The sequence below is a fragment of the Dama dama genome, chromosome X, assembly GCF_033118175.1.
Source record: "Dama dama isolate Ldn47 chromosome X, ASM3311817v1, whole genome shotgun sequence".
NCBI lineage: Eukaryota > Metazoa > Chordata > Mammalia > Artiodactyla > Cervidae > Dama > Dama dama.
Window position 1 is genome coordinate 53,604,028 of NC_083714.1, and position 25,077 is coordinate 53,629,104.

The following is a 25,077-nucleotide window of genomic DNA, read 5'->3' on the forward strand; positions in this document are numbered from 1 at the left end:
TTGCCTTGATATCCTCCAGATACTTAAGTGTGAGAGAGTCATTTCCTAGTCAGGTTGATAAGAAGTCTAGGGATCCCCAAGGAGAGGGAGGTATGGGATATTGAAGGAGGAAGAAAGGACAAACTTTTTTACTTATTTTCCTCTACATTCCTTAGGATTATATAACAATAATGTATCCTGCCTGAGGACAGTCTTTGGATTAAACCCTCTGGCTAATTCTGTTATCTTAAAACATAAATTATGGGAGTAGGTCTGGTCTTTACAAGAATGTATCCTGCCTGAGGACAATCTTTGGATTAAACCTTCTGGCCAACTCTGTTATCTTCAAATGTAAATTATGGGAGTAGGTCGGGTGAGGTATTTGCAGCCTCCAGACATTCTTTGGATTCATTGGACAGTATATAACTCCATTGCTAATACTAGCAAAGGGGGTACTCTTTTGCCCCCTTCTGATGCCTATGTCAGAAGCTTTCTGTATCTCCTTTATACTTTAATAAAACTTTGTTACACAAAAGCTCTGAGCGATCCAGCCTCGTCTCTGGCCCCGGATTGAATTTGTCTCCTCCAGAGGCCAAGAATCCCAAGTTTCATCGTTCAGCAACAACCTTTCAAGTGCCTCCTATATGTCAGATGTTTTCAAACACAGTGTCACAATAATCTTAAGAGAAGCATGTAAAAGTCAGTCAGGTGGATTTGCATGTCACCACATAGCACATTTCTGTACTCCCTTTGTGATCCTGACTGTAATACTGACTAACGTCAGTCGACTGAGAGTGGTCTCTTTCCTTTTGATGCAAGGCTATCTTCTCCTGGGAGTGTCACCTGCCTCCACACAACTGGACTTGCCTGAGCACCTGCCCAGGTACCGTTAGGCATGCTGACAACCATGACCTTCCTATGGGTCAGGTACCAGTCAAGAGGCCAAGGAAAGATGGATAATTATTTTCTTTCTGAGCTATCAAGGAACTATTTTTTCACCTCAGAGGAGGATCCCAGTTTTCACGTGTTCAGCCTTGAAAACCTTGGCTCTACTTCTGTGGTCCTTCCTCATCTACCAGGTAGGAGGGAGGCTTTGGGTTTTGACCACCTAGTAAATTCATTCATCTGGGCGTGTGTTCGGTGGCCAGTTTCAAAGAAGACACCTCATTAAAATCCGGCTGCAAATGTCAGGTATTTTTAAAAATCCCTCTCTTTAACTTCAGGTTTTTATCCAAAGAACCAGTTGATTATGTGGCACATCAGAGTACTCACACACCCAACGGGAAAACATTTGGAGAATGTGTTGAAGTTTCCCAGAAGGATTACCGGGTTCTAAAGGTCACTATCCAAAGCAAAGGGACTGTAGGTGTCAGAGGGGGTCCAGAGTGAGAGCTGCGACAGCGGGAGGATTTCTGCAGGGAGTCGGAAAGCTCTGTGTAGGGAATGACAGGAGATCCTCCTGTGCAGCCTTCAGAAGGGGCAGCAGCGAGGAGCTGGTCAGCCTGGCAGGTGCAGTTGGGCAGGACGCCCCATAGCAGCAGCAAGGACAGGGCGCCGCCCTCACATGGGAGGCACTGGGATGGACAGAGACGCCGGCCCCCGGCAGAGTCAGTTCTCGGCAAACCCCAGAGCAGCCCCACAGTGCTTCTGATTCTCCTCAACCCCTTCCTCCCGCGGGCCTGCTTTCTGTCACCTCAGAGGCATCATGTAGCACTGAGAAGAGGAAGGCATGAGAAGTCAGAAGGTCAGGCCTTGGCCAGGTGTGGGTGGGAAGGGTGCGGCCTCCAGGGGAATTAAGACCAGGGCTCTGAGCCCACCCCGGCCCTCACTAGCAAGTGATCCTGTGAAGATGCCCAAGCCCCATGGCCTCAGTTCTTCATCTGGGAGGTGAGCGGGTGTGAGGAACCCTGTGTGTTGGGCTGCAGATGCGCCTGGGTCTGGCGGCTGTTGGCCCTGTGATGACGGGGCAGGAATCTCTCACACTGTTACCCACAGAAACTCCCCCACTCTCTCCTCCTGCATTTTATTTTATTATCCTGTTCAAACAGACTTCAGTCTCCTCCAGAGGCTTCTCATGTTTTGTTGTTTAGCTTTTGTGGTCGATATTTTGCTTCCCATTTGCTTCATTTTCCCTTCTTTAGTTTGCCAGTGTTGATTTTGGGAACAAAGACAGCAGCCTACACTTCACCACCATCTTGAGAGCTACAGAGAAAGCACTAAATCTATAAATAATTTAAGCAGACTTGACATCTTTATAACAGTTTCCCCCCATAAATGAATACGGTATACTGCTAGAGACTTTTTATTTGAGACTATTTATTTGAGACTTTCTTTCCATATCTATCCACAAATTTGTGTTGTAGGCTCTATTAAGATTTTATATATTTTGTTAGCCTTCTTATGTAATTTCTGGATTTGTGTTTCGAATGGGGCATTTTTCAATTACATCTTCTAAATAGTTAGTGCTTTGTGTATGTGGCAAGGCTCTTGGTTTTACTGTAGTAATCTTCCATACCAAGTTTCCTCTCATCTCTTATTGAGTATTCCATGTATCAATTTCTTTGAATTCCCTATGTGGTTGACCATATTGTCACAAAATATTATCTTTTTCAATATTCACACTTCTTATTTCCTTTGATGTGTACAGTTCTAACTGTGTGTTCCAGTGAATTTTTGCATTGTCCAAGGGAGAGCATGCATCTTTGAGTTGGTCCTGCCTTGAATGGAAATGCATCAAGCATTTCACATATAAGAATATTTGCTGTAGATATTAGGAAATGGAAGTTCCTTTCTAATCTCAATTTGTTAAAAGTCGTACTCATGTTGAGTTGATTTCAGAGGCTATTTCCACATCCACTGACATGCTTCAATGTTCTCCCCTAATTTGTTATTGTGGAGAATTATACTTGAGCTATTTTCCAGTTTGAATCATATTTTAATTCTTTAGCCATAACCTGTCTGTTCATGTAATTAACTGCTATATTGAATATGCTATTCGTTTGCTTAGGATATTTGCTACTCTGTGGGTGAACTGTGCTCAAGTGTTCTTTGCATGGTAGGAGTGGGAGTACTCATCTGGTTTTATAGTCAATGAGAGCTGGTCTGGGAAAATAAGTTAAATAATTCCCCAGTTTTTTTGTCTGTGCTTTAGAAGAGTTTACATAAGATGGAGACTAGTTTTCTCTGACCATCAGTAGAATTGGCCACCCAAACTGCCTGTCTTGGAACATTTGAAGGTAGTTTGGGTGTTGACTACAGTTAAAGTTTGTATTGTTTAAAGTTTCCTGTTTCTTTATGGACTGTTTTGGTCTTCTTTTTTATGTAATTGTCATTTCACCCAGAATTTCAAATTTAATTGCATGATATTTATAATAAAACTTTATTGTTATAACAGATACTGTAAAACACATATAGCAGTAGAGAATGGTATAAGGGACCTAATATACTTGGCAGCCAGCATCAATCACCTGCAGTACATGGCCGGTCTGGTTCCAATGAACCCTCACCTTCCCCACATTCCTGCCAATGGACTAATGTGAAAGTAGTCCAAGACATCAGGATGTTTCATCTCTAAGTATGTCAGCATGCATTTCTAAAAGACAAGGAATCTTTTATAAAACATAAACCCAAGACAATGATCATTCCTAAAGTTTAAATGTTTTAACAAGTGCATATATCTAGTAATTTTTCACATTTACCTTATACATTATTTTTTTTAGTTTGTTTGACTTACAAATACTGTCTATATATTGTGATTTTTTTAATGTTCCTTGAGTCTTTTTTAATCAATAGGTTTCCCCTGAATCATTTTTTTTCTTGTAGCTTTTGTTGTGAAAAAAACAGGTTTTGTATTTTTCAAGTTTCCATAGTAGAAATTATGTTGAATGAAACAGTTTGATGTCATTTAACACGTTTGGCCCCTCAACAGTTCTTTCAATTGGTAGTTACAGGTAGAAGCTTGATTAACTTGTTTATTTACAATCCTGCTACCTAGGTGATGCCATGTGCTTCCATTAAGAAGAAAATAGTGTTTCTTGTCCTTTGTGCTCAGTTGGCAGTCATTGATGATCCTCACCTTCTTCTACCCACTGGGGGTTGCAGAGGGGTAATTTGCAAATTCTCTCATTAAGTTTTAGTTTATTACCTGAAATAATTTCATAAGTAGAAACTTTTCCTTGTCCACCATTTGCTTATCTTGAGGGAATCATATAATCATATTTGCTGTGCTTTTACATCATTCAAATATCTTTGTCATCTATAGTTTATACAGTTTTAACTTATATTGTTTACATGTTTTTTTTTTTCTTTAGTATCTGGTCATATTTTTTTAAAAAGTCTTTTCATAAATATTTTGAAGTAATTGGCTTTTGTTTTTTGGCTTTAGTGCTTTTTTTTCGGTATTGCATTTTATTTTTATTTTTTAATTAAATTATTTTAATTGGAGGCTAATTACTTTACAATATTGAAGTTGTTTTTGCCATACATTGACATGAATCAACCATGAGTGTACTTGTGTTATTTATATACTTATCTTCATTATTTCCTACCTTCTCTTATTTAAGGTTTCATATGATGTTCATTACCTAGCTTCTTGAAGTTCTTGGGTGATTTAAATAGCTCTTATTTTCTGATACATCTATTTACAGCTATATATTTCCCTTCGAGTACCATTTTTGCCTCTGTTGCACAAGCCATGCTATTTAACTCCATGTATATCGCTTGATTATTATTTACAAGTTGACTAAATCACTTTATTACTTATGCTGTTGGAATTTTTCAATATATGCCCCAAAACTAGTGAGTGTAAAAATTATTTTTGAGAAGGCTGTGAAGATGATGATGAAAGATACATTATTTGGGGAAAGTTTCAGACCCCAGGGTATTTTGTTTTATTATTATTATTATTAATTACAGAAGAGACAAACATATTTAACTTCTGGTGACAGAGCTGGGTTTATGCCAGGAATGCAAAGGAGTTTAACACTAGAAGATCAGTCACTATAATTGGCTACATGTAACAGTCAAGGATTGTCCAGGAAAACAGACACCACTGTAACTATTTACCATGGGGGGAACTTAATGCAGGGGGTTGGTTACAAAAGTTTTAGGAAGCCAAGCAGGAGAGAATTGGGAAACCCAATTATTAGCAACACGAGGAAATCACTCACCGCTAGGATGGCAGGACAAACAAAGGAGATAGTGTTACTGGAACCTGGGTGTTGGATTCATCAGGGTCCAGAGCCATGATGGGTCATCATCATGGTTGAATGGCTGGAGCCATGAAGAATATGGAACCATTGAAGGACAAGCCACCTGATGCAGAGGAAGGAAAAAAAAAATCTTTGACTGCTCTGTCTTCCAGGATTCTAATCTCTTGCTGGTGTTTCCGGTTAGCTGAAACAAAATGGCAGCCAACTGTTGGCTAGTTTGATTGCAGCCTGCCAGACTCAGCCCCTGTATAATCTAGAACAGAGCAAGGAAGAATGAGGGATGGATCTGGGAATGCAAAGGCCAAGATTGCCTTATTACAATAACAGATTGAGTGAGAAAAATCAGACCTACATCAATACAGAAAAGTATCTAATAAAAATCAACATCCAGGCATCACTAAAAGAAGAGTTAGTCCAAAGTATTCAACTGGGATAATGAGTTTTGGGGAGGAAGACCAGAGAGACAAAGTGCCATTCTTATCACATTGTATCAAGGGTACATACTATCCACGATTTATCTCCATTGATATTTACCTTGCTTACCTAGCTGAAGTAGAGTTTGTCACGTTTTCTCCTCTCTTGAGCCCAGATGCAGAAATAAGGAAGAGAGGAAGCTAGCACTTGGAAAATTTCCTAAATAACCAGCAAGAAATCACTGCTAACTGTGACTAACTTGAAACATGGATCACAACCCAACAAAAAAATATTCAGCACTATTTCCTGCAGTGAAACAGAAGTCTTCCAACATGGGAAACAATAAATGGGATCATGGTGTAAATATAGAATATATGGGAGTTTCTGTCCAAATTAGAGGGACCCTGAATAGCAGAGGAAGGGGTGTAGACCTTATTTTACATGCTAAGTCATTTCAGTCATGTCAGACTCTTGGCGACCCTATGGACTGTAGTCCTCCAGGCTCCTGTGTCCATGGGATTCTCCAGGCAAGAATATTGGAGTGGGTTGCCATTTCCTTGTCCGGGAGATCTTCCCAACCCAAGGATCGAACCTGCATCTCTTATGTCTATGGCATTGGCAGGCAGGTTCATTTCCACTGGAGCCACTTGGGAACCTTTTATTTTATGGGTAGTAGAGAATTAAGCAGCAGAGTGACATGATCACACCTGGGCTCTCTCATCCTCCTCAGTTCCTTTTCGGAGTGGGATTTGGATCTGTTTTCTTATATACTAGCCTCACTGTATATGAGAAAGGCTTAAATGTTCTGTTTGTGATGTACTTATGAATACCTCAAAAGAAGGGCACCATTTAAACTCCCATCTAAGCATAATCCTTTACTCATTTTGACATCAAGTTGCTTCAATAAGACACACTTTCAGTTCACCTGTGTTCTCTTTATTCTTTCAGATCAAACTCCATCAGTGACTGCTCGTCATCATGGCCCCAAACCCAGGAAAGCATGAAGTATTGATGAGGAGCTGAAAACACCAACTGAGCATCCTCATTGTGTATAATGGACTCTCTAACCTATGGTCATGTGCACCATTGCATTTCTATCTGAATTTTGGTCTTAGGCCTATTTTTGTGCTTAGGTATCTATCACCTTACTGTCTTGACCTCTCTGTTGCTAGAACGGTGGATTTGCTAACCAAACACAGTCTCAGGTCCTTTGGACTTAAGCAAAAGTGAAACAGAATTACTAAACACTGGTTTCATACACTCACTTTTGTTTAATAGTGACAGGAAAGCCAGGCCTGGAATTCAGACTGTGCGGGCACTTGTTTCTTGTGTACTGACATTTAACACATACACTATCAGGGAAGGGTCAGAATGTTTATGTTGTGAGAAGAGTCAAAGGTCTCTGTGTCTTGAATGTGCCAGAGGATATTTTAGGAAAGGACTGGGTTTTATACTTCTGGAAGTCATCAGAATATTGTACTCCTCCAAACCTAAATAGCCTTCCTATTGTGCCTGGTTGGTCATTTCCTCCTAAATGCCACTTCGGTTCTCCCAGCACTTGGAGGACATGGGCTCAGCTAGTCATTCTATGAGAAGCTCTTTCTTGCCATCATTTTGTTCTTTCACAACAGTGATCAGATTTTCATGAAAAAAAAAAATTGGATGTTTTAAAGCTACCCATGGGCTCAAACAGTTCTCTCTGTTGGCTGTCTAAGTGTCAGGCACCTCTCCACAGATGTTTGCAGAAATGTACTTGTGTTACTGCTCCCATTTGTGTTTATGGTCGTGTTGGCCTGTTACATGTATGAGAGGCCAAATAGAGTTGATCCAACCAGACTGCAGGAGCCGTGAGTAAGACATTATTTAGTGAACACTTTCTGATCTCCCACTGAGTGCCAAGGCCCATGGTGGACACCAAGACCACAGAGCATGACCAGTAACCCTGACCCAGAGGAGCTCACAGTCTTGGTGCTTAGCTGCTGCAAACTTTTGACAATTCTTCAGAGGTCTGATAAAGTTGGTTCTGAATATTTGTTTGAGTTTTTTCAGATTTCTGAGGTTCTAAAGGTTTTCTTCTTAGGAAATTTTAAAATGTGATATCCATAGTTGGTATCTAATATCTATGTGATATCTAATAGTTGTAGTACAATAAAGGTTATACATTTCATCAGGGGTGAGTTGGGTAGTTTCTGGATTTTGAGGAATTTTAAAATTCCACTTAAGTTCTTGAATTTATGTACTGTACATAGATTTGTTCTTAGTGTTTCCTTTTTATCCTTCCAACATCTTTAGTGTGGGGCTTGTAGAATTGTAGTGATAATATTTCATTTCTGATATTAGGCATTTGTCTTCTCTTTTATTTTGTTTATCTGGCTAGAGTTTTATCAATTTTGTTGATCTTTTCAATGAACCGGTTTTTCTCCCATGATTTTTTTTTCTTTATTTTTGATTTCAATTTTTTTTTCTCTTCTTTTTTTGGTTTATTTGTTTGCAGATTGCTTTGAGTATAGTTTTCTTTTCTTTTTCTAAGGTAACGTGAAAGCATAGATTATTGATTGAGGTGTTTCTTCTTTCTTAATCTAAACATTAAATGCTATAATTTTCCCTCTTAACACTGATTTGGATGCACCCCATAAATTCCAATACATTGCACTTTGATTTTGATTCTTTCCAGTGCAGTTTCTATTCCCTTGAGAATCTCTTTTCCCTGTGGATCGTTCTTTAATTTCCAAATGTTTTGAGACATTTCTTCTCCTTCCATATTGTTTGACTTCTAGTTTGATTCTTTTCTTGTCAGAGAACATCCTCTTCATCATTTAAATTTTTTTTAGTTTGTTTAGAGGATATAGGATTCTATCTCGATGAATGTTTCCCACGTGCTTGAAATAAATGTGCATTTTGCTGTGGTTGATGCAGTGATATTTAGATCCACAGTATTTATGAATCACGCAGGGCCCAGCCTGCCCCTAGGGCAATGGTTCAGTTCTCCATGCTTTTGATATTCTGTCTCTGGTGAGATTCCTGCATGCACAGCTCAGGTTGAACTCAGGAGTTCCTACAAATTGCTGGGATCCCTTGCTCATATTTGCTCTTCCCCACTATCTGCCCTCACTCTTTGGCTACCAGGAGACTTTCCTTCTGGTCCTCTCACACAGAGTGGGTGGTATTTAGTTTCCTCTGTTGGGTACTTCCCTTGAATGGATCCACCTAGACGACTAAGTAGTTAGATAATACAATAATAGCACAACAGTGTGGGATCTTAGTTCCCTAACCAGGGATCAAATCCATGCTCCCTGCATTTGAAGTGCAGAGTCTTAGCCACTGGACTGCCAGGGAAGTCCCTGTTTGTCCTTTTTAGATTCCACATGTAAATGATATCAAACCGTACTTATCTTTTTCTGGCTCACTTATTTTACTTAGAATAATGCCTTCAAGCTTCTTCCAAGTTGTTGGAAATTGCAGGATTTCCTTCTCTCACATGGCTGTATCCCGAATATGTTGCATGTTCTTTATCCATTCATCCAGTAACGGACTCTTAGGTTGTATCCATATTTTGGCTATTGTGAACAATGCTGTGATAAATGTAGGAGTGAAGATATCTTTTCGATATCCTTCTTTCATTTCCTTTTGAATATACACTCAGAAGTGGAATTGCTGGATCATATGGTAGCTTCCTTCATTGTGTTCTTTGATGCACAGACTTTTTTGTTTTTCTTTGATGAGGTCCAATTTATCTGTTTTTCCTTTTTTTGCCTGTGTTTTTGGTGTCATCCCCCTGAAATCATTACCATCTAAAATATTTCTAGATATATAAATAAGCACAGGTTAAGAAGTACACATATAATTCTTTGCCCTGTCTACCAACGGGTGCCCAGAAGCAATGACCCTTCATTACCAATGAGCACACTTAGGGCACAGATACAGTTTTGTCAATACCATTTGATAATAAAAGGAACAAGGGCTCCATGAAAAAATTGATGATTCTAGAATTGCGACAGGAAATAGGGAAAATGAGCCTGGAGCATCTTGTACAGTGTGAAAATAAAAAAGAGAAAAAGAAATGCTCAAAAAATTTTCAAAAGAGGAAGCAACATTTCCAGGCGCATGACAAAGGTATATACAAAGGGAGTGACAGGAAGAGTTTCTAATGGCCAATCCGAGAGCAATTTGAAAATAAAAATATATAAAGTTGTATTGGATTTTAACCCAACGTGTAATAAAGATACCATGATTCCATACTGAGAAACAGAAATAATTTCTTAATTACACAAACAAGCATAGGCAAGTGTTCCACACAGAAATATTCCAGTTTATGCAGACATTCCCACTTGTAGAAAGGGGAGCATAACTCCCCACCCCTGAGGCATGGACTGCACATCGTGACTTTCTTCCAAAGAGGACAGGATAGAAAGGGGGCATAAAACAATCACTTTATCACATAGACACATGACAAGCACTACCTCAGCCACATGATCAATGAGAGCATCATCAGTGATCAATTATGCTAATAGTATAAACACTTGATACAATGTGATGAGAATAGGATTTTACATCTGTAAAATTCCTCTCCCAAACTTGTAATCCGAGGCTATTATATTTATTATATATTATATTATATACATATTATATTATATATTATATTAAAAATAAAAATATTTATATATAAATATATATGTATATTTATAAATATAAATAAATTATAATAATAATAAATAATGCAATATTTCCTCATTAATTGTAATAAATATATCATATTAGTGTAAGATATTAGGAATAGGGGAAACTGGGTGATGGCCATAAGAGATTTCTGCTATTCTCACAATTTTTTTTTTCAAGTCATAATGGGTTACAGGGTTAAAAGGGTTACAAAGGAAACGGTGAAAATAAAGACTATTTTCAAAATAAAAAAGGCAAGGAAACTTTGGGCACAACATGCTGAGTATGTTAAAAAAGACATAGAAAGGAAACCAAACACAAGCACATGGAACCTGTAAGTATGAAACAACCCTTGCTAAATTAGCTTCAACGTTTCCTCTCCCTTAACCTCCAATCCCATATAATATACTAAAACTGGTCTCTTCCAGAAACATCTCTGGATCCACATTTTTCTCAAGTCCCACAAACACTGCCCTAATGCAACCTCATAGATGTTTTGCCTGGATATGGCAAAAGCCACCAACCAAGAGCAGGTGTAGACCTGGAACCCCGTACTTGCTCAAAAACCACTTTAAGATGTCTGCCAATATTATTTGCCACAGAAGTCTGTCAAGATCCAGGCAGGTGTCAAAGTCTTGCCTTGGGTACAAGGGTCCAGAGCAAACCTTTAGCTGTGCGTACATGTGAGTGCTCGTGTCTGACTCTTTGTGACACCATGGACTGTGGCACACACACCCCCACCCCATCTCCTCTGTCCATGGGATTTCCCAGGCAAGAATAGTGGAGTGGGATACCTTTTCCTCCTCTAGAGTATCTTCCCACCCAGGGATCGAAGTTGCATCTCCCACATTGCAGGCAGATTCTTTAACACTGAGCCTCCAGGGAAGCCATGAGGAAACACAGGGACTTCTCAGAGGAGCAGAACACTCACTGAGACTCCTTAACCCAAGGGAGGTGCCTGTGCAATCTGTGATGCCCTGGGCAAGATCAGCTTGGGAACAGGGTGGTGTGTGTCCACACAGAGGCTGCCAAAGAAGATGCTGGATCCTAGAAATGACCTCCAGATAAGTCAGTGGTGGTGGGGGATAGTTTGGGCCTCCTCGCAATCAAAGGCCTGAGGTTCTCATGTACCCAGAGCAAGAACCCAACCACACCTAACAGTCATATCCCATAAGGCGCATGAGGAGTACCTGCCATGAGAGCTGCCACATATACATCCTGGAGTGCCCCCTGGGGCTGTGTTCCCAGGCTTGGCCCCAAAGCACAGACGTCCTCGTGGAGGCCGGGGAGGAATCTTACCTGCAGCAGCACCTGCTCCCCCCTCCCTCTCCCGGCCAGCCTCAGCCAAGTCTGACGGGATCTCCAGGGGCTTGCTGCTTCCATGTCTCTGGGGCTGTTGACCCTCTGTGCAGCCTGCACTCCTGGGCCCCAGATTCCTCTCCTACCTGGCTCCTTTCTGAATCCTCATTGGAGTCTGGGACCTCTGGCGCCTGGGATAGCATCCTCCCATGCATCTGCTAGAGCTTTTTCTCTGCTCAAACAGCACGACTGGGTACACCAAAGTCTTAGCTAGCTCTGCCTGTGGCTGACCAGACAGCCCTCTGCCTCTCATACTCAGGTTCAAAAGCCAGGACCTCACAGTCACATTCACAAGACCCTGAGTTTCCTCCAACACGCTCCACAGGGATTCCACAGGGAATGAATGTTCTGATACACCTCAGGATCTTAGAGATGTGCCCTGCAATTCCATGGCAATGACTACTACTGACCCCCACGAGGAAACGTGCCCAGAGGTGCATCAAGACCTGATGGCTCCACCTGAAGCATAGTGGAAGGGGATGCTGCACTGGGATTTCCAAATAAAGTTACACACATGAGGTCATCAGGACCAGGGCCTAATCCACTCTCAGTGGGGGGTGGGGGATGGGGGGCAAGCAGGACAAAACCCAAGGCAAGTTTCTGGGGGAGAGGGGGTGCTGTGGGCAGCAGTGGTGGGGGGGGCCTTGGGGCTGGGTGCCACAAGGAGGATGCCCCCAACAGGAGACGTTGGCAGCTGGCTGCTGCCCTCCTGATGGACACTGAACACAGCCCCAAGGGGGCTGACAGTGCAGCTTGTTGGGGGCAGGGGCTGGCTGTGGGTCTTTGGTGGGGGTGCGTGGAATTCCTGAAGCCAGTTACCTGGGGAACAGCCTCTCTCAAGGGTCAGAGGTGAGGGGTTTGAGTCACTGGAAGAGAAACCACACTCGGAGTGGTCTATGTCTGTGTGTTGTCCTGACTTGAGGATTAACCCCCAGGTGCCCATGTCCCTTCAGAAAAAATGGTTGTTGACAAAATGCTTCTGCTCAAAATTCACTAGCCCTGGGTCATCATACGACCCTTCCTAAATAAAGATGCCTGGCAGGGTCGTGTCCCCATGTGTGCAGGGAGAGAGGAAGACAAGAGGTTACTCAACACCTGACATCTCTACAATTCCACACTGCTTAGCAGATGCTCCACAAAGAGCAGCAGTTAAAAATCTCATTTGTATTGGGGAGGAGAGTCTGAGCAGGTCACATGGGTCTTGACATACTCCACCTTTTCCAAGTGTCCACTGACTATGTGGCTGCTACCTTATATGTGGCCAGAATCACAGCTCTTATTCCCGTGGTTCTCAGACACTCAGCATGGAGAGTTGCCCCTTCAGCCCCCTGCACACATCCAAACCCCCACTGCAGTGACCTCACCACCTCCTTAGGTCCGGAAGTCGCTCCTGCCTTTTCATGCCAAGCACAGCCTTAACCTGGTTCTCTGCTGCCTCCACACTTCTGAACCTGCCTGAAGCCGTGGATGCTGCTGCATGTTGCATCTTTACTGGCTACTACTTATTTCTCGTGCTATTCGCATCTCAGACACTGTCCCGCTCTCTTCTGGAAATTGTTTTGTTTTCAGGACACCTCAGAGAATTGGCAGCTTAATTAGAAATGGAATAGAAAACCACTCAGAATTGCTGTTCTGTGTTTTCATCCTGGAGAATATATATCAATTTCGGCGTTTGTCTGTGTTTTGGGGTGGAGAGTAGCGTGTCCAGCTGGGAACAGCTCACTCAAAGATCCCAGGATTCTAGTCACACAGCAGGTCTTGTCCACTTTTGCAGCTTGTCTTTACACATTTCATCCCAATGAAATCTAGAGCATGCTCACAAGTGAAAATCATAAAGTCCAGGTGACCAAAGAAACTGTTATTTCAATGTACTTGGTAATCAGCTTCCCAAGGCAGAGACAAGAACGCTAGCACAGGGAATACTGGCCCATATATCAAAGAGCAAGATTCACATTTTCTAGGATTCCAAGCAGATAGTGGACAGAAAACACTTTTTTCATCCCTTTGGTCAACAGCGATGGGACAAGAGCCAGGACCCCTTCCTGCCTGCTCTAGAAAGAGATCTCTCTGGGGTTTATCCAAGAAGCAAAAGGACACCTCACAGCAATGATCAATTCCAGAGATTCCCCTCACCCCCAAGACAGACCTCATGTGACTGCGGCTCCTCGACCATTGCTGTAAGTGGGGTATTCTGCTACTCCTAGTCTCCCCACTGTTATGATGGCCTTTCACGGAGCAGAGAATCTGTACACGTCTTTGGAATCACTAAGCCAATGAGCAGGGGTCTCAGATTGTCTGCTACTTTCTTTAATAACCCAGGAAAATTCAATTAACCGAGATCATTTAGTTATTGTGAATGACAGACAAGAAGGCCAATAGGCATGAATTCACTAGGACTACTATTATTATCTAAATCTTCTCCAAACAAAACTATTGCTACAGAAGTTCACATTTTCGAAACATTTCTAATTTTGATTCCATTGCATTCTGTTCAGGACCACAAAACAAAATGGAAGACTTTCCAATCTCTCTTACAAAAACTCTTGTTTTTGAACTGTGTAACATCAGAGACACTTGGATCCATATCATTCACAAAGCAAAGATATTGAAGTTTCTTTAGCCTATTCTGAAACCAAACTTTGAAAAATTTCTAAAGAAAACAGAGATGAATCCCCATGTCATCATAGAGAACAGGAACCAAAAGATGCTACAAACTGGTTCCCCCAACTAGCCCGGGCCCCCACATTTTAGAAAGCTGACTACCCCCTCTTTAACCACAGACAGAAGGATCAACCTGGCTGCTGCTCTGTCTCAGGCCCCCTATTCCTCCTCCCTCGCATCTTATGCAGACAGGAATGGGAAGGTCCTCAAAGCCCTTTGGTTGACCCTGAGCATAAATGCCATGACTTGCCACTTGCTGGTCTCCTCATAGGCCCGGGGACCCCACAGGAACTCATAGCAAACAGGGTGGCTGTCAGGCACCTGCTGGTACCGCAGGTATCCCTCCCGCACCCACACTTGGGTCAGAAGCTCCCTGAGCTCCCCAAAGACACACTGCTCACTCCCAACATACACCCCCATCCTGCTGAGTGCTCCCCAGACCGCCTCCTCAGGGGCCGGGTCTCCAAACCGCATGATCATGCTGAGGACCAGCACCAGGAAGCCGGCCTTGGGCAGGCCCACCCCATCGCTCAGCATCTCATCGCAAGTGAGTCCCAATATGGGGACCAAGATGTAGATGTGCTCCACTGGGTCCACCTCTTTCACATCCACGCCAAAGACCAGCTGCAGGCACACTGAGACTTCCCTGAAGACCACCGGGAAGTGCTCCTGGTTATCCCTGAGGACCTTATTCAGCATTTCCGCCTGGGAGGTCAGCTCCTTGGCTCGATACTTGAGGAGCAGGAACTTCATCAGTTTACCGATCATCCTATCCAGAATTTCCTGGGGCAAGGCCTCCATAGGAGCGGAGGAGGATGCTGGGGGGTAGGAGGCCAAGTGGGATGCGGACTCCCCCACCTCAGCCCCCAAGAGCGGCACCTCGATAGGGCCCTGGGCCTCGCCTGGGTCCTGAAGGTCTTCCTCGGGTTTGCTGAGCTCACTCATCTCAACCACGAGCACAATGCCTGAGGTGAAACAAGACACGGAAGTGAGGCAGAGGTACAGATGGGGACCAAGGGCCTCTGGGAGAGAGGAGGTGTGAGCAACCTGGGCTAAGAAATGCATCCTGGATGGTACGACACAGGCCACTTACAGCTCTCCCCTTGAGGGGTTCTCTCAGACCTCACAGGAGTGCTCCTCCTGGGAGGCCAGTCCCCTGGCTACCCGAAGGAGGAAGGAAGGTGGCTCCCCAGGGTGTGGTCAGTACAGCCCGAGTTTTCCAGGTCCAAAAAAGTGTGAGGAATTGGGGCCTTCTGGGCACCCCCGCCCCTATGTTCTGGGATAGGGAGCCTCTGGTTCACTTCAGGTCACCCTCTCACCTTGACTCCTGATACTGCCTGTCTGAACTCAGGACACAGGCGTCAGACCTCTGCCATCGCCCCCCCGGTTCCTGGAGCTCCTGTGAGAGAAATGGAGGTGACATCTAAGGGCTATACTGTGGCACAGCCCTGGGCCTTCTGTGCTACTAGGTGGGGACGGACACTCGGATTACACCCAGTTGTGTTGTGCGTACCTTGTAATGCTCAGCTTTCCCCTGGCATGACCTGGACGGTCCCCTTTGGAGGAGTAGAAGGGAACTCAAAACAAGACACAAGCCTGAACAGAAAGCACTGAGGGGCCCCACATGCGGCCGTACCTGTCCAGGGCCTCGCGCGGGCCCTAGGCTGGGGAGATGCTCGGTCCTCAGCTCCTCCTCATGTCCTGCCTGGCCTCCAAGCACTCGCCACAGGGGCGGGGGTTTGCTCAGTCCAACCTTGGGGTTGGGGAGTCCAGCCTCTGCCAACCTGAAGCCTCCACCTCTGCCCGTAAAACCTCACCTCCCGAGTTCCCTAAGCCAGCGGTCAAGAAACTGCTCACCCTGCTCACCCCACTCTGGCCCCTCCAAGACCCTCTTGCAAGGGCCAAGATCCCTCCAGGTTGGCGTCGAACCGCCTCAATCCTTCCTCGCATGGAGCCTGGACTCCAGGCAGGACTCGCGTTTGTCGCGTCTGCCATTTTGAGACCCCGCCCCTTTCACAAGGCCTCCAGTCCCTCTGAGACCCGCATGTGAGGAAGTCAGACAGACCTACTGTGCTCTTCTCACCCCAAGGGCTCCCAGGGACGACTACAGGGATGGGGATCTGTGGGGTTCCATCAGTCCTCACTCAGGGTGCCCACAGTCCTCCTTCAGGAACCTCACCTTGCCTCCGCGCAGGACCTGGATTCTCGCCTCTCCGCAACTGAAGCCCCGCCCCTTATAGCAGGACCCCAGTCTCTTGAAGACCCGGATGTCAGGAAGACAGCTCATGCCTGTGGCACTCATCCTGCCCCCACGGTTGCCCTGGACTGCCAACAGAGATTCGCTTCTCTGAGGTCTCCTCTGATTAGGGGTTCAGGGTCCTCTAGTCCCTCTTCAGGGTCCTCAAGGTCTTCAACCCTGCAGGACCTGGGAATCTGCCCCCCGAGGCCCCGCCCCATATGTGACGTCCCCAGTCAGAGACCCGGATGTCAGGAAGTGAGACCATGCACTTCGGGCTCATCGTATCCCAGTTCGGCCAAGGACCAACAGCAGCTCCAGGCTTTTCTGAGGTCTCCTCTGATTTGGGTCCAGGGTCCACTCAATCGTCCGTCAGGGTCCTCAAATGGAAACCCTGGAGGAGCTGGGGATCTTCCCTCTGCTCACCTGAGGCTACACCCCCTTTCCCAGGTCCCCAGTTTCTCTGAGACCCAGATGTCAGGAAATGCAGCATGTGCTCATCCACCCTCTGTCATCCCTGAGACTTGATGTGAGGGTCCCGCCTCTGGTCAACACAAGGGGCATCCCCAGAATGCCAGGGCTCTAGATGAGATTCCTTAGGAAGGATTAAGGAACCCCACAGATTCCTGACCCTACTGTCAGCCCTGGGCCACCCTGGTGGTGGGGTGAGCGCTTGGCAGCCTCTTCTGACTTCCGCATCTGTATCTCAGAAACATTAGGCAATTGTTAGAAGCGTCAGGGCGTCAGATGGGCAGTGAGAAAGATCTTCTTTCTTTTGAGAGTCAAGGTGAGGACACTGAGGAAGGACAGAGGGGACCCTGGTCCCAAGAGCAGAGTGGGCTCTGGGAGGACATTGGGTGGATGAACGTATGCTGGATTTCCTGACTGGGTCTCAGAGAGACTGGGGACCTGGCATGGGGGGCTGACTTCCTAATATCCAGATTTCAGACTGGTGTCCTAGTATAGAGAGATGACTTACTGACATCCGCATATCAGAAAGACTGGGCTCCTGGTATGAGGTTTGGGGCGTTAGTAGGGGAGAGGAGAGAATCTGAAGTCGTACCTGGAGATAAAGTTGAGGTCTCTGAGGGAAGGCTGAAGGGACCCCAAGTGAAAACTCTAGGGATCCCAAGATAAGAGTGATGGAACCCCAGAGATCCCTGCCCCTGCCATCGGCCCTGGGAGCCCTCGGGGTGAGAAGAGCACACTAGGTCTGTCCTGAGTTCCTGACATCCAGCTCTGTGAGGCTGGGGACTTGGTGTGAGGAGCAGGGACTATGGTGGGGAGAGGACAGAGACTAGGTCCTCCTGGAAATCAAGGTGAGGACCCTGAGGGAGGACTGAGGGTAGCCAGATCTCAGAACAGAGGGAAGCCTGGTAGTCCCTGGGCAGGATAACCTCGTGCCGCATTGCCTGATGACCCTGGCAGAGAGACTGGGGACCTCTTGAAAGCAGGGGAACCTCCAAATGGCAGATGGGGCACTTGCAGGTCTTGCGTGGAGTCTAGACCCCATGCAAGGAAGGACTAAGGCAGTTAGACCCCAACAGGGAGGGATCTTGGCCCTTGCAAGGGGGTCTTGGAGGGTGCAGAGTGGGCTGAACAGTTTCTTGAACTCTGGCTTAGGGACCTCGGGAGGTGAGGTATTTCAGGAACAGCCGAAGGCTTCCGGTTGGCAGAGGCTGGACTCCTCAGCCGCAATGGAGGACTGAGCAGACCCCCGCCCCTGTGGTCAGTGCTGGGAGGGAAGGCAGGACATGAGGAGGAGCTGAGGACCGAACACCTCCCTGGCCTAGGCCCCACAGGAGACCTTGGGCAGGTTCGGCCGCATGTGGGGCCCCTCAGCGCTTTCTTTTCAGTCTCGGGTCTTGTTCTGTGTTTCCCTCCAGGCCCCCAGAGGTGAGGGACCAGGTTGTGCCAGGGCAAATGTAAGCACTAAAGGGGAGCTCTGAAGGGACCTCTCACCACACAACTGAGGGACCCTCACAGTTTGCACCCCTTGTATTGTCAGAGAATGCTAAGGGCTGTGCCATAGGATACCACTGAGGTGCCCCTCCTTTTCTCACAGGAGCTCTAGGAAGCAGTAGGCGAAGGCAGACATCTGAGACCCGTGTCCTGAAGTCAGTGAACAGAGGAGGTCCAGGCAATGCCAGGAGTCAAGGTGACGAGGGTGCCCTGAGTGGACACCAAGTGCTGCCCATCCCAGAACAGAGGGGACCCCACAAGGGCCTAATCCCCTTACCTTGTCAGTCCCAGAAATCTCGGGCTGTGCTGACCACACACTGGGGAGTCACCTCACTTCGTTTTTCAGGTAGCCAGGGGACTGGCCACTCCAGAGGCATGTCCCTGTGTGGTCTGAGAGCACTTTTCAAGAGGAGACCTGCAAGTGGCCTGTGGCCAACCAGGGTGCGGTTCTCAGGTGAGGCCATTCACAGCCCGTCTATCCACCATCCAGGCCCATGGTCCTCATCTGTCCCATTTGCCCCCATGCCTCACTCCTGCCTCACTCTGTAGTTTGAGCCCAGGCATCAGGCTCGTGGTCAAGATGACTGAGCTGAGCAAGCTCGAGGAAGACCTTCAGCACCCAGGTGAGGCCAGGGTCCTCTGGAAGTGCAGCTCTCTGGGGCTGAGCGGGGGAGGCTGTATCCCCCTCAGCCTCCTCCCCCACAGTCTCCTGCTCCACCCTTGTGGAGGCCTTGCCCCATGAAGCTCTGAATGAGATAGTGGCTAACTTGATGAAGTTCTTGCTCCTGTAGTATCTGGCCAAACATCTGACATCCCAGGTGGAAATGCTGAAGAAGGTCCTCAGGAATAACCAGGAGCCTGTCCTAGTGGTCTTCAGTCAAGCTGCAGAGTGCCTACAGGTTGTCGTTGGCCTGGAGGTAAAGCAGTTGGACCCCAGGGAGCACATCTACATCATGGTCCCTACCCTGGGCCTCACCTGCAATGTGATGCTGAGCAGTGGGCAGACCCTGCCCAAGGCTGGCATCCTGGTGGTGGTCCTCAACCTGATCATGCAGAGGGAAGAGGAAGCAGTCTTGGGAGTACTCAACAGGACGGGGGTGTGTGTTGGGAGTGAGCCCTGTCTCTTTGGGGAACTCAGGGAGCTGCTGACCCAATGTAGGTCCGGGCGGGATACCTGGAATACCAGCAGGTGCCTGACAGCCACCCTGCTCGCTATGAATTCCTGTGGGTTGCCCTGGTCTATGTGGAGACCAGCAAGTGGCAAGTCATGGTGTCTGTGCTCAGGGTCTAACAGAGGGCTTTGAGGGCCTCCCCACTCCTGTCTGCAGAGGCTGCGAGGGAGGAGGAATAGGGGGCCTGAGCCAGAGCAGCAGCCAGGGTAATCCTTCCCTCTGTGATTGAAGAGGGAGTAGTCACCTTCTCAGAAGTGAGGGCCCGGGCCAGTTGGGGGAACCAGTGCACAGCATCTGTGGGCTCCTGTTCTCTACAATGACATGGAGATTCATCTGTTTTCCTTAGAAAATCTTCAAGCTTTGATTGTTTTTGCAAAAGGCTAAATAAAGTTCAGTGTCTTAGCTTGGAGAATGAGGTTGATCAATATGTGTTTGTGCTTACACAGTTCAAGAACAAGAGTTTTGCTGTTTTGTGAGAGATTGGAAACTCTTCCATTTTGTTTTTTGACCCTGAATGGGACACAGTGGAAATGGAATTAGAACCTTTTCGGAAATGTGAGCTTGTGGTGGAGTGGTGGAGTCGCTCAGTCCTGTCCGACTCTTTGCGGCCCCATGGACTGTAGCCAACAAGGCTCCTCAGTCCATGGGATTTTCAAGGCAAGAGCACTTGGGTGGGCTGTCATTTCTTTCTGCAGGGGATCATCATGACCCAGGGATGGAACACGGGTCTACCAATGTAGACAGACACTTTACCGTCTGAGCCACCAGGGAAGCACTAATATTGATGGGGCAAGAATTAGACGATAAAAGTAATTGCAATGAATTCATCCATCTGTCCTTCTTGTGTGTCATTCTCAAAAACTAAATTATCTTTATTTGGGTTTGTCTGGGTTATTTAAGGAAGCAGCTGGCAATAAATCTGAGGCCCCTGTTCACTAGCTCATATACTCTGAAGACCTTTACAGAGTATCTTCTCCAGGAAAGGCGGTGTTAGGAGTGGGGACACTAGGAGAAGCAGGACACCCCCACACCTCGAGCATAGTTCTAGGAGCCGCAGTCACACAAGGAAGGTGGAGAGACCTCCCCTAGTCGCACCGAACAAGGCAACACGAGGTAGGGCGGTGGAGCTCCAGGAGGAGCACTCGAGGTTCAGTGCCTGAGCCAAGGTGGTTTGGGCCTTTAGGACCCTGGGTTCCTTCTGTGGGAGGTGGTCGAGGTGAGGCAGGCTGGTAGCAGCCCTCAGACTTGCAGACAGTGTGTCTTCGGGGTGATGGCAAATTCTGAAATGGATCATGGCTGTAAGGTGGCCTTTTGCATCTCGGACAAAGCCCAGAGAGATCTCTTTCTGGGGCAGGAAGGAAGGGGTCCTGACTCTTGTCGCATTGCTGTTGATCACAGGGGCAAAGGAGGTGTTTTCTACCCACATCTGCTAGGAATCCTGCAGAACTTTGGTCGCACTCCCTTGAAGTGGTGCCCAAGAAACGCATGGAACTACAATTTCTTTCCTGGCCCCGGAGATCCAGAACTCATGGTCTTAATTAGCTTTCAATTATCTTGATTGTAATTGGCCATTGTAATCAAGGACTTGACCTTAGTTGAGGCTGCAAGAAAGGAAAGTACTGTTTTGCATGGAAGACCAGCTAGGGCAGAGGCAAAGAGTGGCTCTTGCTTCTATTTCCTGGAGCAGCTTGGGTCCTGTTGGAACACTCCTTCATACCCAAATTTAACAGGTTTTCTATGGAAATGGGGCTTGCCCAGGAGCTCAAATGATGAAGATTCCGCTTACACTGTGGGAGACATGGGATCGATTCATGGGTCAGGGAGATCACCTGAAGAAGGGCATGGCAACCCACTCCAGTATTCTTGCCTGGAGAATTCCATGGACAGAGGAGATTGGAACGCTACAGTCCATGGAGTTGCAAACAGTCTGACACGACTGAGCGACTAACATTATGGTCCACTATGGTCTAAGTGGCAAAGTTTCTTAGTTTTATTGGTGAAACATCCTATTTGGCTGATTAGGTATCCCACATCCTATTGAGGTGCACATTCTCGGACAAGCCCTGGACCACAAAGTAGCTGACCCCTTCCTACAGTGGAGAGTGGAGGACACTCTTGGGGCAACAGTGTGACAGATTCCTGTCCCGACATCACAGAGGCAATCACCGCCAGGCCCTGGCAGCTGCATCCCATCCCTCAGGCGAATAGTGCAGCCCAACACGTGGGCTCCTCAAACCGGCTGGCTTCACAGGAGAAGAACTCAGGCCACGGGGCTTTTCCAAGCATCCACTGACTATCTGGCAGCTGCCATATATGTGACCAGAATCACATCACCTGTTCCCCTTTTTCTCTGGTACTCAGCATGGATAGCTGCCCCATTAGCCCCCTGCACCCATCCACACCCCCACTGCAATGTCCTCAACACCTCCTTAGGCCCGGAAGTCGCTCCTGCCTTTTGATGCCAGGCACAGCCTTAACCTGGGTCTCTGCAGACTCCACACTTCTGAACCCACCCGAACACAGGGATGCTGGCAGATGTTGCATCTTTACTGGCTAGTACTTATTTCTCATGCTATTCGGATCTCAGACTCTGTCCCTCTCCCCTCTGGAAACTGTTTTGTTTTCAGGACACCTCAGAGAATTGGCAGCTTAATTAGAAATGGAATGGAAAACCACTCAGAAGTGCTGTTCTGTGTGTTCCTCCTGGAGAATGTATATCAATTTCAGTGTCTGTGTGTGTTTCGGGGTGGAGAGCAGTGTCTCCAGCTGGGCACGGCTCACTCAAAGATCCCAGGATTCTAGTCACACAGCAGGTCCTGTCCACTTTTGCAGCTTCTCTTCACTCATTTCATCCAAATGAAATCTAGAGCATGCTCACAACTGAAAATCATAAAGTCCAGATACCAAAGAAACTGTTATACCAATGTACTTGGTGATCAGCTTCCCAAGGCAGAGACAAGAGGGCTAGTACAGGGAATACTGGGCACATATCAAAGAGCAAGATTCACATTTCTCTAGGATTCCTAGCAGATGGTGGAGAGAAAACACCTATTTCATCCCTGTGGTCAACAGCGATGGGACAAAGGCCAGGACCTCTTCCTGCCTGCCCTAGAAAGAGATCTCTCTGGGGTTTATCCAAGAAGCAAAGGGACACCTCACAGCAATGATCCGTTCCAGAGATTCCCCTCACCCCCAAGACAGACCTCATGTGACTGTGGCTCCTCGACCATTGCTGTAAGTGTGGGGGTGTCCTGCTACTCCTAGTCTCGCCACTGTAAACATGGCCTTCCACAGAGCAGAGAATCTGTATACGTCTTTGGAATCACTGAGCCAATGAGCAGGGGTCTCAGATTGTCTGCTACTTTCTTTAATAACCCAGGAAAATTCAATTAACCGAGATCATTTAGTTATTGTGAATGACAGACAAGAAGGCCATAGGCATGAATTCACTAGGATTACTTTTATTATCGAACTCTTCTCCATACAATACTATTGCTACAGAAGTTCACATTTTCAAAACATTTCTAGTTTCGATTCCATTGCATTCTGTTCAGGACCACAAAACAAAATGGAAGACTTTCCGATCGCTCTTACAAAAACTCTTGTTTTTGAACTGTGTAACATCAGAGACACTCGGATCCGTATCATTCACAAAGCTAAGATATTGACGTTTCTTTAGCCTGCTCTGAAACCAAACTTTGAAAAATTTCTAAAGAAAACAGAGATGAATCCCCATGTCATCATAGAGAACAGGAACCAAAAGATGCTACAAACTGGTTCCCCCAACTAGCCCGGGCCCCCACATTTTAGAAAGCTGACTACCCCCTCTTTAACCACAGAGAGAAGGAACAACCTGGCTGCTGCTCTGTCTCAGGCCCCCTATTCCTCCTCCCTCGCATCTTATGCAGACAGGAATGGGAAGGTCCTCAAAGCCCTTTGGTTGACCCTGAGCATAAATGCCATGACTTGCCACTTGCTGGTCTCCTCATAGGCCCGGGGACCCCACAGGAACTCATAGCAAACAGGGTGGCTGTCAGGCACCTGCTGGTACCGCAGGTATCCCTCCCGCACCCACACTTGGGTCAGAAGCTCCCTGAGCTCCCCAAAGACACACTGCTCACTCCCAACATACACCCCCATCCTGCTGAGTGCTCCCCAGACCGCCTCCTCAGGGGCCGGGTCTCCAAACCGCATGATCATGCTGAGGACCAGCACCAGGAAGCCGGCCTTGGGCAGGCCCACCCCATCGCTCAGCATCTCATCGCAAGTGAGGCCCAGGATGGGGACCAAGATGTAGATGTGCTCCACTGGGTCCACCTCTTTCACATCCACGCCAAAGACCAGCTGCAGGCACACTGAGACTTCCCTGAAGATCACCGGGAAGTGCTCCTGGTTATCCCTGAGGACCTCATTCAGCATTTCCGCCTGGGAGGTCAGCTCCTTGGCTCGATACTTGAGGAGCAGGAACTTCATCAGTTTACCGATCATCCTATCCAGAATTTCCTGGGGCAAGGCCTCCATAGGAGTGGAGGAGGATGCTGGGGGGTAGGAGGCCAAGTGGGATGCGGACTCCCCCACCTCAGCCCCCAAGAGCGGCACCTCGATAGGGCCCTGGGCCTCGCCTGGGTCCTGAAGGTCTTCCTCGGGTTTGCTGAGCTCACTCATCTCAACCACGAGCACAATGCCTGAGGTGAAACAAGACACGGAAGTGAGGCAGAGGTACAGATGGGGACCAAGGGCCTCTGGGAGAGAGGAGGTGTGAGCAACCTGGGCTAAGAAATGCATCCTGGATGGTACAACACAGGCCACTTACAGCTCTCCCCTTGAGGGGTTCTCTCAGACCTCACAGGAGTGCTCCTCCTGGGAGGCCAGTCCCCTGGCTACCCGAAGGAGGAAGGAAGGTGGCTCCCCAGGGTGTGGTCAGTACAGCCCGAGTTTTCCAGGTCCAAAAAAAGTGTGAGGAATTGGGGCCTTCTGGGCACCCCCGCCCCTATGTTCTGGGATAGGGAGCCTCTGGTTCACTTCAGGTCACCCTCTCACCTTGACTCCTGATACTGCCTGTCTGAACTCAGGACACAGGCTTCAGACCTCTGCCATTGCCTCCTGGTTCCTGGAGCTCCTGTGAGAGAAATGGAGGTGACATCTAAGGGCTATACTGTGGCATAGCCCTGGGCCTTCTGTGCTGCTAGGTGGGGACGGACACTCGGATTTCACCCAGTTGTGTTGTGCGTACCTTGTAATGCTCAGCTTTCCCTGGCATGACCTGGACGGTCCCCTTTGGAGGAGTAGAAGGGAACTCAAAACAAGACACAAGCCTGAACAGAAAGCACTGAGGGGCCCCACATGCGGCCGCACCTGTCCAGGGCCTCGCGCGGGCCCTAGGCTGGGGAGATGCTCGGTCCTCAGCTCCTCCTCATGTCCTGCCTGG

The 25,077-nt window shown here is 47.1% G+C and overlaps 2 protein-coding genes across 2 annotated transcripts; both read right to left on the reverse strand.

The window, feature by feature from the left end:
• Window positions 1-14,459: 14,459 nt before the first annotated feature.
• Window positions 14,460-15,224, reverse strand: LOC133052349 (melanoma-associated antigen 8-like). The gene has a single exon (XM_061137169.1). It carries the CDS (start codon window positions 15,222-15,224, stop codon window positions 14,460-14,462), a length of 765 nt encoding a protein of 254 aa, XP_060993152.1.
• Window positions 15,225-23,549: 8,325 nt separating this feature from the next.
• On the reverse strand, window positions 23,550-24,314 carry LOC133052342 (melanoma-associated antigen 8-like). Its single transcript, XM_061137161.1, has one exon. The coding sequence runs from the start codon at window positions 24,312-24,314 to the stop codon at window positions 23,550-23,552; it is 765 nt and encodes a 254-aa protein (XP_060993144.1).
• Between the last annotated feature and the right edge of the window lie 763 nt (window positions 24,315-25,077).

Excerpts from the sequence above, each read along its gene's own strand:
- LOC133052342 (XM_061137161.1), bottom strand. The coding sequence starts at position 24,314 with ATGAGTGAGCTCAGCAAACCCGAGGAAGACCTTCAGGACCCAGGCGAG.
- LOC133052349 (XM_061137169.1), bottom strand. The coding sequence starts at position 15,224 with ATGAGTGAGCTCAGCAAACCCGAGGAAGACCTTCAGGACCCAGGCGAG.